This window comes from Macaca mulatta, chromosome 6, assembly GCF_049350105.2.
Source record: "Macaca mulatta isolate MMU2019108-1 chromosome 6, T2T-MMU8v2.0, whole genome shotgun sequence".
Classification (NCBI taxonomy): domain Eukaryota; kingdom Metazoa; phylum Chordata; class Mammalia; order Primates; family Cercopithecidae; genus Macaca; species Macaca mulatta.
Window position 1 is genome coordinate 141,891,828 of NC_133411.1, and position 12,721 is coordinate 141,904,548.

Genomic DNA, 12,721 nt, shown 5'->3' on the forward strand with positions numbered 1-12,721 from the left:
TTAACGTTTGTGGTTATTACTGATTAGCTTGAATAGCAGACACAAATGCCCTTGGGGGTACACAAAAAACTTTCAAGAACATTGGCAACATCCAGGTCTTCAATTTCCATGGGTACCCACTCCTAAAGTTGAACTGAGAAGGAATCTGTAGCCCAGGTATCATATAGGTTTTCCTTTCTCTCTTCTCCTTTGATAAAGCCGTTCTCCCTCTTTGGCACAAACACACCTCTAAATCTCTTTATGGCACAATTTTTCCCAGGGTGTAAAAACCTACAGGGAAGCATACAAAAGTACAATTTGAAATCGTGTTTTGGGTCAACTTGTTTCAATTAAGGCACCATAATTCAAGGTCTGGTTTCCAGTATTTTCTTTTCTTTTTTTTAACTTCTGTCAAAGGCACAACCTGATGTCAGAAAATGGATATTCTCCTACTTCAGCCTCCCGAGTAGCTGGGATTACAGACATGCTCCACCATGCCCAGCTAATTTTTGTATTTTTAGTAGAGACAAAAATTAGCTGGACGTGGTGGCACATGCCTATAATCCCAGCTACTCGGGAGGCTGAGGCAAGAGAATCACTTGAACCTGGGAGGCAGAGGTTGCAGTGAGCAGAGATCGTGCCATTGCACTCCAAACAGGGCAACAAGAGCGTAACTCCAGCTCAAAAAACAAAAAACAAAACATGAAAACCATTATTTGGGGTCAGGCTCAGTGGCTCACACCTGTAATCCCAGAACTTTGGGAGGCTGAGGCAGGCGGATCACCTGAAGTCAGGAGTTTGAGACCAGCCTGGCCCACAGGACGAAACCCTGTCTCTACTAAAAACACAAAAATTAGTCAGGCGTGGTGGCGGGTGCCTGTAATCCCAGCTACATGGGAGGCTGAGGCAAGAGAATCACTTGAACCTGGGAGGCAGAGGTTGCAATGAGCTGAGATTGTGCCACTGCACTCCAGCCTGGGTGACAGAGAAAGACTCTTCAAAAAAAAGAAAACCATCATTTGGAAAAGAAGATAGTATAGTAATAATTGTTGTAGACAAGGTCCACTGATCCACTAAAACTAGTGAGTTTTGCATATACTCAAAATATCTTCCCTAAAGTATCTGTCAACAAACAAGGAAAAGGTAGTAATATACAGTGGAAAAATCTGATTATAACCTTTTTTTAGTTAGGGTCTCACTCTGTCACCCAGACCAGAGTTCAGTGGCCTAATCTCAGCTCACTGCAGCCTGGACCTCCTGGGCTCAAGTGATCCTCCCACCCTCTGCCTTCTGAGTAGCTGGAACTTCCAGTGTATGCCATGCCACCATGCCTGGCTTTTTTTTTTTTTTTTTGAGGCGAGGTTTTTTTATTTTTGCTCAGTCTGGAGTATGCAGTGGCACAATCTCGGCTTACTGTAGCCCGGGCCTCCTGGGCTCAAGCCATCCCTCCACCTATTCTTTCCCCGTAGCTGGAACTACAGATGCACACCACCACACCTGGCTAATTTTTTTTGCGGGGGGATGAAGTCTCACTCTGTCGCCCAGGCTGGAGTGCAGTGGTGTGATCTCAGCTCACTGCAACCTCCGCCTCCCAGGTTCAAGTGATTCTCCTGCCTCAGCCTCCTGAGTAGGTGGGATTATAGGCATGCAACACCATGCCTGCCTAATTTTGTATTTTCAGTAGAGACGGGGTTTCACCATGTTAGTCAGGCTAGTCTCAAACTCCTGACCTCATGATCTGCCCGCCTTGGCTCCCAAAGTGCTGGGATTACAGGCATGAGCCACCATGCCCAGCTATGCCTGGCTAATTTTTGTGTTTTTTGTAGAGATGCGGTTTCACCATGTTGCCTAGTCTTGAACTCCTGAGCTCAAGCAATCCGCCTGCTTTGGCCTCCCAAAGTGCTGGGATAACAGCCGTTAGCCACCGCACGCAGCCTGGAACCACTTTAATCAAGTGATCAAGGTCAACATTGCCAGTAATAAATAAGACACATGAACATTATTAATCTCATGATATCATTGACTGAGGACATTCCATTTCTGTGATATTCTTCCAAAAAGCATAACCTCAGTTCAATCACAAGAAAACATCGGACAAATCCAAATTTTTTTTTTAGAGTCTCACTGTCACCCATGCAGGAATGCAACAGCACGATCTCGGCTCACTGCAACCTCCACCTCCCAGGTTCATGCCATTCTCCTGCCTCAGCCTCCTGAATAGCTGGGACTACAGGTGTGTGCCACCACACCTGGCTAATTTTTTTGTATTTTTAGTAGAGACGGGGTTTTGCCATGTCGGTGAGACTGGTCTTGAACTACTGACCTCAAATGATCCAGCTGCCTCGGCCTCCCAAAGTGCTGGGATTCCAGGTGTGAATCACTGTGCCCGGCCAAACAAACCCAGATTGAGGGGTATTAGACAAAATAATTCTTTAAAAGTGACAAGGGCATGAAAGACAAGGTAACACTGAAATATTGAGACTGTAGTAAAGGTACAAGTATCTAAATGTATTTTCTGGGTAGTATTCTGGAATATAAAAAGGATATTAGTGGGAAAATGAGCAAAATATGAATAAAGTTTTCAGTTTAATAGTATTTTACTATGCTATAATAGGATGTCTTTAAAAGATAGTGTTTTACTAGATGTTAAATTTCTTGGTTCTGGCAACTGTGACATGGTTATGTAAGATGTTAACACTATGGGAAGCTAGATGAGGTTTATAAGGAAATTATACTATTTTTGCAACTTTTCTATAAATCTACAGTTCAAAATTTAAAAAGAATAAATATGGCTAAGAATATGAAACAGACTCTCTGCACTTTTTTCACTTCCAGTGTTAACTTATGGCTAATGCTGTATTTTCATTCTAGGGCAAAATTGCTATATTGTATAGTCTATTAATAACACAGTATGTGTGTGGAATGAAAACCTATGATCTAATGACTCCTTTTGATATGAATGTGGTTAAGTAACATACTCACTACATTTGCCAGAGACTCAACTTCCAGAGTCCTGCCTTCAGGCAGGACTAAAAATAAAACTCTTTAAAAGTTAGTCTCCACTTTGCCATTGATTCTGTTTTTTGTTTTTTCTCACTCTGTCACCCAGGCTGGAGTGCAGTGGCACACTCATGGCTCACTGCAGCCTCAACCTCCTGGGCTCAAACTATTCTCTTGCCACAGCCTCCTGAGTAGCTGGGACTATAGGGGCACATTACAATGCCCAGCTAATTTTTAAATTGTTTTGTAGAGACGCAGTCTTACTATGTTGCCTAGGCTGGTCTCACACTCCTGGACTCAAGTGATTCTCCCGTCTTGGCTTCCCAAAATGTTGGGATTAGAGGCGTGAGCCACTGTGACAAGCCTGATTCTGTGTTTTTGAGTGAAATGCTTGACTAGAAGAACTGAGTTCCTGCTCTCTCTACTTCTCCAGTCATACTTTTAACAGCCATAAGAGTAAAACTCTAAAATTGGAATTTGTTCAAATGTCTTTACACCTCAAATGGAATAAGAACTGGCATTAAATAAAACAGTAAAGAGATAACAGAATTTTAAGCTTGTGAGCACAAATTGTGAGTTTTATTTAACTGCAAGTGATGCAACCTATGTAACACATTCTTTTCTCATCCGTGTTCTTTAACTGCTAATATTACCTTTACAGAGACAAACATTATAAAATGTACCTGATTGGTAATTTATTAACTCTATCTGTCAAGTGATAATATTCTGTAGGCAGCCTTTGAAATGATGTTTTGAGAATTTATTTACAACCATTGAACACAGATGGTTTTGTAAAACTGACAATTATAAGCTCCTTAAACTCACAACATACATATATTTTAATATTTAAATAGCCTGTTTTCTTCAAAAGTAATTTTCTACTGCTTTTTCATAAAAATATAAAAAAGACAACATTTATAGTTTTAAAAACCTATATTTAACCCAAATCAAATTTTTTCTACAAATGATACCTCTTTCCAAAAAGTTAAAAAGACATCACAGAATACTGTGATGTTAAACCAAAGACTCATAACAATAACAGCATTTTACTTTTAAGAAATATTGTGCAGTATTTCCTTTTTGACCTTTCATGCTAGATTTCAACTATGTATATCCTATGTAAACACACCAGATTAATCCTAGTCATTCATATATATGCAGTAGACTGTCATATATATGACCAGTTACCATACAAACTGTCATAACGTGTTTTCAAAAATAGCAAAGGCAATCTTTTATGAAAGCTTAAAAAAAGCTTTTAATAAAAGGTGACCAACACTGCCCTAATTTTCAGTAAAAATTACGTCTTCTTCCTACCTTTCCCCCTGCTTTGAATGGTACCTTTTATTGCATGTTAATACACAAAGATATTTCTAGCACTTCTACTTGAGTTAGCCTCTTACATGGCTGCTTTCTTTTCTGATACACTGACTTTTGTCAGAAGGCACCAATATTAGACTCCTAAGTAGTTTCAAATGTTTTGTCCCTTTTTAGGTTCCTCTAGAATAATTTTCCTCAGAAAAGGATAACTTGAAAAACTTAAGGAACCAGAAGAAAATGAATGATATAACACAGTAATTTGAAACTTATAGCATTCAAAAACTATAAATATATTAATAGACTCCTTGAACATACCACTTAGGACAAAAAGTCAGATAACTTTCTGAACATAAATGTAAAAATAGAGCACATTTATTAACGGTAGGAAAACTAAGCTTACAGTAACAACATATTATATCTTACATAACACACAGCCAAAAGCATTAGAAATTCACTGCCAGATGTCCTGATGTACCATCCTGAAAATATGTCTGATACATACCACCAACATATATAACAAAGTATGGCATTTATTTCACAGAGAGAAAAGATAGTTTCATCACACAAACAGATTTGCAGATTTCAGCTTTAAGTTCTAGAGATATATTTTAAAGATAAAAAAGAAAAACAAGATTCACCCTTCAAATAAAAAAGTCTCTCTCTATAAGCCATTATTAATACTCTTTATGCTCTTACAATGTAAAACATTGAGAAACTTTTGAATTCTAGAAATGTTCACCAGTTAACCTACTTGGCCTTAACATATTCTAAATTCCCTTTCAAGAATCACATTAATGTTTTCAGTCCATCGGTCCAATATGGATGGAGCAACTCTATTTCTTTTTCTTCTTCTTTGGTGGTTCATCGTCAGAGCTGCTATCTGTGCTGGTGCTGCTGCTACTGGAAGAACTGGAGTCTGAGTCTGAATCAGAGGAGGAGGAAGAGGTTGTGGAGGAGGCTGAGGATGAGGAACTAGAGGAGCTTTCATCAGTGTCACTGTCCTCTGAGGAGGAAGAGGTAGATGTTTCTTCACTCTCTGATGAAGAATCACTGGCAGAACTGTCACTGCTACTGCTACTGGAACTGGTTACACTCTTAGACCTATCAGACAATACACAGTTATATACATGGGAAGGTGACATGTAATAGAATGTTAAAAGTAATTTCATTTTTTTTTTCTTTTCAGGACGGAGTCTTGCTGTGTCACCCAGGCTGGAGTGCAGTGGCATAATCTCAGCTCACTGCAACCTCCGCCTCCCGGGTTCAAGAAATTCTCGTGCCTCAGAGCCTCCCGAGTAGCCAGGATTACAGGCGTGCACACCCACGCCCAGCTGAGTTTTGTATTTTTAGCAGAGATGGGGTTTCACCATGTTCATCATGTTGGCCAGGCTGGTCTCGAACTCCTGACCTCATGATCCGCCCGCCTCAGCCTCCCAAAGTGCTAGGATTACAGGCATGAGCCACCATGCCCGGCCAAAAGCAATTTCATATGATTCCGTTTATAAATATGCCTATATTCTGAAGCTTTGCTAGCATGTTATCCTTAGGTTTGATGTTTTGGAGATTGCCTAACTGCTGTAAACCACAGCTCCTCTCTCTACAAGGCATTGTTACTTCAGCAACTTAACTCTCTTGGATGGAATTCGAGATAAGCATATCTACTATATTATGTTTCAGAGGGAATAATGTTAGAATAAAGCTGCAGTATAACAATTGGGTCTATTTAAACCTCACGTAGCATAGCTGGTGACTGTTTCGTCATCTTTATTTTAACTACTTTGGACTAGATATGGCGGGCCAATAATTTCCTATCAGTCTATTAACACTTCCTATTCTAAGCCAAGGGACGACAATTATTTATTGTTTCCAGGTATAAGGACTCTAGAAAGTTGGAGTAAAAGGAGAAACAGAAGCAATGCATTTCCAGACAGGTTAAAAAAAGGAACTTATCGGAAAATAGGATGATTATTTAATTATAAATTGCAATAAGAGACTTCAGATCCAAATCTTATAGCTATTTTTTTGGAGACAAAATTTGCTCTGTCGCCCAGGCTGGAGTGCAATGGCATGATCTTGGCCCACTGCAACCTCCGCCTCCTGGGTTCAAGCAATTCTCCTGCCTCAGCCTCCTGAGTAGCTGGGATTACAGGCATGTGCCATGACACCCAGCTAATTTTGTATTTTCAGTAAAGACAGGGTTTCACCATGTTGGACAGGCTGGTCTCGAACTCCTGACCTCAGGTGATCCACCCACCTCAGCCTCCCAAAGTGCTGGGATTACAGGCATGAGCCACCGCGTCCAGCATAGCTATTATTTTAAAATCACCTTTCCCATCCCTCCAGTTAGTATTACATGTTATCTATAAAACACTACTAAAACCACACATACCTTTTTTTCTTGGCCTTTCTTTCCACATTGGTTTCTCCAATGCTGATAAACATGAGGGGGAAAAAAGCTCCTGTTAATAGAGTGATTATACACAGCTCAGACAAGCCCTTCTGCTATCCCCCAAACCATTTTACTCTGGAGAAACATTCTGTCTTTTTATCACATCTAGAGTACAGTATTTCTTATTATAAGCAAGTGGAAAGTCTGCTATTGTAGGATGTATATGGTGCATGCAGTCAACTTAACCAGCATTTAAGCAAGATAACATATCTTAGCACCTGTATAAAAGTCGGGTAGGTTAGTAGTTAAGATGATTACTTTTTTTTAGTCTGAAACTGAGGCTGACATAGCTATATCACTACTTACTGAACAACAGAACAAAGCAAATAGCACAATAGCCGTAATTTGTAGTTTGAGTTCTCAGAATCATATAAATAGCTATTTCATAATTTTTCAAAATCAGCCCTTTAATTTAAAATATTTCTTTTTCTGTATGTCCCCCAACTGTTGAGTTATTTACTTTTTTTTTTTTTTTTTTTGAGATGAAGTCTTGTTCTGTTGTCCAGGCTGGTGCAGTGGCACGATGTTAACTCACTGCAACCTCCACCGGGTTCAAGCAATTCTTCTGCCTCAGCCTCCTGAGTAGCTGGGACTGCAGGTGTATGCCACCAAGCCCGGCTAATTTTTATATTTTTAGTAGAGATGGAGTTTCACCATACTGGCCAGGCTAGTCTCAAACTCCTGACCTTACGATCCGCCCACCTTGGCCTCCCAAAGTCCTGGGATTACAGGTGTGAGCCACCCTGTCTGGCCGAGTTATTTACTTTTTTTTTTTGAGATGGAGTCTCACTGTCGCCCAGGCTGGAGTGCAGTGGCGCAATCTCGGCTCACTGCAAGCTCTGCCACCAGCGTTCACACCATTCTCCTGCCTCAGTCTCCTGAGTAGCTGGGACTACAGGCGCCCGCCACCACACCCGGCTAATTTTTTGTATTTTTAGTAGAGACAGGGTTTCACTGTGTTAGGATGGTCTCGATTTCCTGACCTTGTGATCCGCCCGCCTCGGCCTCCCAAAGTGCTGGGATTACATGCGTGAGCCACTGCGCCCGGCCGATTTACTCTTTAAAGACCAGAAATTTGGCCAGGTGCGGTGGCTCAACCTGTAATCCCAGCACTTTGGGAGGCCGAGGTGGGTGGATCACAAGCTCAGGAGATCGAGACCATTCTGGCTAACATGGTGAAACCCCACCTCTACTAAAAATACAAAAAACTAGCCGGGCGTGGTCACGGGCGCCTGTAGTCCCAGCTACTAGGAGGCTGAGGCGGGAGAATGGCGTGAACCCGGGAGGCGGAGCTTGCAGTGAGCCGAGATCGCGCCACTGCACTCCAGCCTGGGCGACACAGCAAGACTCCGTCTCAAAAAAAAAAAAAAAAAAAAAAAAAAAAGACCAGAAATTTAATACTTCAAAACTATGTTCACTCACATTATTTATGAAGAATAAAGTCTGGTAAATCTGAACGAAAGGGACAAATGGCTTGCTGCTACTATTCTGTCAGACAACATGCATACTAAATCAGGTTTTTAAATTACAGAATTAGGCCAGGTGCAGTGGCTCACACCTATAATCCCAGCACTCTGGGAGGATGAGGCGGGCAGATCATTTGACGTCAGGAGTTTGAGACCAGCCTGGCCAACATGGTGAAACTCTGTTTCTACTAAAAAAATACAAAAATTAGCCAGGCTTGGTGGTGCACGCCTGTACTCCCAGCTACCCAGGAGACTGAGGAAGGAGAATCTCTTGAACCTGGGAGGCGGAGGTTGCAGTGAGCCAAGATAGCACCATTGCACTCCAGCTTGGGTGACAGAGCAAGACTCTGTCTCAAAATAAAAACAACAACAACAACAACAAGAAAAAACAGAATTAATTCTATCACCACTGTCCTGAAAATTTAACTTTTTTTTTTTTTTCTTTTTGAGACAGGGTCTCACTGTTACCCAGGCTGGAGCGCAGTGGCACGATCTTGGCTTATTGCAACCTCTGCCTCCCAGGCTCAAGCAATCCTCTCACGTCAACCTCCGGAGTAGCTGGGCATACAAGCATGCACCACCAAGCCTAGCTAAATTTTGTATTTTTTGTAGAGACGAGGTTTTACCATGTTGCCCAGGCTGGTCTTGAACTCCTAAGCTCAAGCAATCTGCTCACCTCAGCCCCCCAAAGTGTTGGGATTGCAAGTGTGAGCCACCACACATGGCCAATGTTTTTATCTTCTGGCCTTCTCTATATTTCCTAGATAATGCTTCCATCCTTATTTCCTGAGTCTCCAAACATAAACATGTATTTATGTAAAGTTTTTTACACAATGGAATTACTTACTGAATTGTCATTTTGGGAGTAAAATAAGAGGGTGAAGTATACTTACTAAATTATAACTGAATCAAAACTCAGCAATCTTTTTTTTTTTTTTTTGAGAATGGAATCTCCCTCTGTTGCCCAGGCTGGAGTGCAGTGGCGTGATCTTGGCTCACTGCAAGCTCCACCTCCCGGGTTCACGCCATTCTCCTGCCTCAGCCTCCTGAGTAGCTGGGACCACAGGAGCCTGCCACCATGCCCAGCTAATTTTTTTGTATTTTTAGTAGAGATGGGGTTTCACCGTGTTAGCCAGGATGGTCTCGAGCTCCTGATCTTGTGATTCACCTGCCTCGGCCTCCCAAAGTGCTGGGATTGCAGGTGTCAGCCACGGTGCCCGGCCAGCAGTCTTTTGTTTAACAAAGCCAGATTTATGTAATTATATACGTTTTAGACCAAAATACTTGTGAGATACAATTAGAAAAACATAAATGTCAAAATAAAATTTTATTTATTTATTTTTTGTAGAGGTGGGTCTTGCTATGTTGCCCAGGCTGGTCTCAAACTCCTGTCCTCAAGTGATCCTCCCACCTTAGCTTCCCAACGTGCTGGGATTATAGGTGTGTGCCTAAACTAGAATGAAAATTTTCATAACCCGTATTTCATTCTTTAGGACAGGGGTTTTCAAACATTTTTTTTGCTTACATTCCTAATAAAATAATTTCTGGAAAATTTGTACTAGCAATTCTAAGTTTCAGTATTTGCAAAGGGCATGTTATATAAATATTATAAAAAGTTCTACAATAATTTAATACCTATTATTCACATAAGAACATGTGAACATGTTTAACAGTTGATACTTTTTTTTTTTTTTGAGGCAGAGTCTCGTTCTGTCGCCCAGGTGGGAGTGCTGTTGCGTGATCTCGGCTCACTTCAACCTCCTCCACCTCCCAGGTTCAAGCAATTCTCCTGTCTCAGACTCCTGAGTAGCTGGGATTACAGGTGCCCGCCACCATGCCTGGCTAATTTTTGTACTTTTAGTAGAGATGGGGTTTCACTATGTTGGCCAGGCTGGTATTGAACTCTTGACCTCAGGCGATCCACCCACCTTGGCCTCCCAAAGTGTTGGGATTATAGGCGTAAGCCATCACACCCAGCCTTTTTTTTTTTTTTTTTTTTTTTTGAGACAGAGTCTTGATCTGCCGCCCAGGCTGGAGTGCAGTGGTGTGATCTTGGCTCACTGCAAGCTCCGCCTCCCGGGTTCACGCCATTCTCCTGCCTCAGCCTCCCGAGTAGCTGGGACTACAGGCGCCCGCCACCTCGCCCGGCTAGTTTTTTTGTATTTTTTAGTAGAGAAGGGGTTTCACTGTGTCAGCCAGGATGGTCTCGATCTCCTGACCTCGTGATCCGCCCGTCTCGGCCTCCCAAAGTGCTGGGATTACAGGCTTGAGCCACCGCGCCCGGCCACCCAGCCTTTTTTTAAGGAACAGGGTCTTGGCGATACTACTTAGTTCAGGGCCTGGTGGCTAGGCTGGCTCTCTCCTTTCCTGGCGGAGGCTTCTGCCGCAAACATGCTCCGCCCGATCACCGGTCAGGCCAAGAAGCATGCGAAGCTGATCCCCCTCTTTGTATTTATTGGAACTGGAGGTACTGGAGCAGCACTGTTTCTCTTGCATCTGGCATTGTTCAATCCAGATGTTTGTTGGGACAGAAAGAATAACCCAGAGCCCTGGAACAAACTAGGTCCCAATGATCAATACAAGTTCTACTCAGTGAATGTGGATTACAGCAAATTAAAGAAAGAAGGTACAGATTTCTAAATGAAATGTTTCACTATAAAGCTGCTTTAGAATGAAGGTCTTCCAGAAGCCATCTGCCCAATTTTCCACTTAACCAGGAAATATTTCTCCTCTAAATGCATAAAATCATGTTGATGTAATCTACTGGAGATTACACTGATTAATAAATAACTGAAAGTTGAAAAAAAAAAAAAGAAACAGGGTCTTGCTATGTTGCCTAGACTGGTCTTAAGACTCCTGGCCTCAAGTGATCCTCTTATCTTGGCCTCCCAAAGTGCTGGGATTACAGGCATGAGCCACAGCATCTGGTTGATAGTATAAAGTTTAATAATTATTACATTAAAACAAATTTATTGGTAATGTATATACACATATGTGTATGTGTGTGTGTGTATGTGTATATATATATATTTTTTTTCTTGGTGAGATAGAGTCTTGCTGTATCACCCAGGCTGGAGTGCAGTGGTGTGATTTCAGCTCCCTGCAACTTCTGCCTCCTGGGTTCAAGTAAGCCTCCTGCCTCAGCCTCCCAAGTAGCTGCAATTACAGGGTGCACCACCGCACCCAGCTAATTTTTGTATTTTTAGTAGAGGCAGGGGTTTGCCATGTTGGCCAGGATGGTCTCGAACTCCTGACCTCGAGTGATCCACCCACCTCGGCCTCCCATAGTGCTGGAATTACAGGCATGAGCCACTGTGACCAGTCCGGAAATGCATTTCTTAATGACAGATGTTTTTCTAGTTTATGTATCTATAAATAAATATTTCTTCATAGTAGAATGTGACCAGGTTTGGCATCAATTAAATTCCTATTTTTAAATTTTATTTTTTCAATAGAGATGGCTCCTGGGGAATTAATTCTTATTATTTATTTTTTTTTGAGATGGAGTTTTGCTCTTGTTGCCCAGGCTGGAGTGCAATGGTGCAATCTCGGCTCACCACAACCTCTGCCTCCCGGGTTCAAGCAGTTCTCCTGCCTCAGTCTCCCAAGCAGCTGGGATTATGGGCATGCACCACCAACGCCTGGATAATTTTGTATTTTTAGTAGATACGGCGTTTCTCCATGTTGGTCTCAGGTTGGTCTCGAACTCCCAACCTCAGGTGATCCGCCCGCCTCAGCCTACCAAAGTGCTGGGATTATAGGCATGAGCCACCATGCCCAGCTTAATTCATGTGCCTGTACTCCCAGCTACTCTGGAGGCTGAGGCAAAATCACTTGAACCTGGGAGGCAGAGGTTGAAGTGAGCTGAGATCGCACCACTGCACTCCAGCCTGGGTGACACAGTGAGACTCTGACTCAAAAAAAAAATTTTACTCTCAAAAATTATGGCCAGCTGGGCACGGTGGCTCACCTCTATAATCTTAGCACTTTGGGAGGCTGAGGTGGGTAGACTGCTTGAGCTCAGGAGTTTGAGACCACCCGGGCAACACGGCAAAATCCCATCTCTACCAAAAATACAAAAAATTAGCCAGGCGTGGTGGTGGGCACCTGAAGTCTCAGCTACTTGGGAGGCTGAGGTGGGAGAATTACTTGAACCCAGGAGGTGGAGGTTGCAGTGAGATGAGACTGCACTCCAGCCTGGGTGGCATAGTGAGACCCTGTCTCAAAACAAACAAACGAACAAACAAATAAAACTATTATGACCATTCACTTTCTCAGCACAAACGTCACCATTCTGAAAAACCGTCTAGGTTTTCATACGTGAGGACAACACACTAAGGTATGTTAGAGATGGGTGAGAGGTATACCTTTCTTTTATGAGATTAGAAAAGCATCGTTAGAAAAGGGGAAGTAGAAAAGGAGACCAGTAGGCAAGTCCTCATCCAGATTTGTTTTAGGAAGAATTGTATATGAATGTTGATAATCTAGAAATTGGTTATCTGTTCCT

The 12,721-nt window shown here is 42.3% G+C and overlaps 1 protein-coding gene and 1 pseudogene across 9 annotated transcripts in view; one reads left to right on the plus strand and one right to left on the minus strand.

Moving 5' to 3' along the window:
- Positions 1–3,528: 3,528 nt before the first annotated feature.
- ZCCHC10 (zinc finger CCHC-type containing 10) overlaps positions 3,529–12,721 on the minus strand; it is a 31,544-nt gene continuing 22,351 nt past the window's right edge. For 7 of the 8 annotated variants that reach the window (XM_028849243.2, XM_078004172.1, XM_078004173.1 and 4 more), the window contains 2 exons: positions 6,689–6,730; positions 3,529–5,400 (listed from right to left, as the gene is read on the minus strand). In XM_028849243.2, the coding sequence (XP_028705076.1) occupies positions 5,133–5,400; positions 6,689–6,730 (310 nt within the window). In that variant the 3' untranslated portion in view covers positions 3,529–5,132. 8 annotated transcript variants of the gene reach the window in all.
- LOC114678903 (cytochrome c oxidase subunit NDUFA4 pseudogene) lies at positions 10,606–11,031 on the plus strand (annotated as a pseudogene). The gene has a single exon (XR_013418519.1). The product of XR_013418519.1 is annotated as a cytochrome c oxidase subunit NDUFA4 pseudogene (transcript).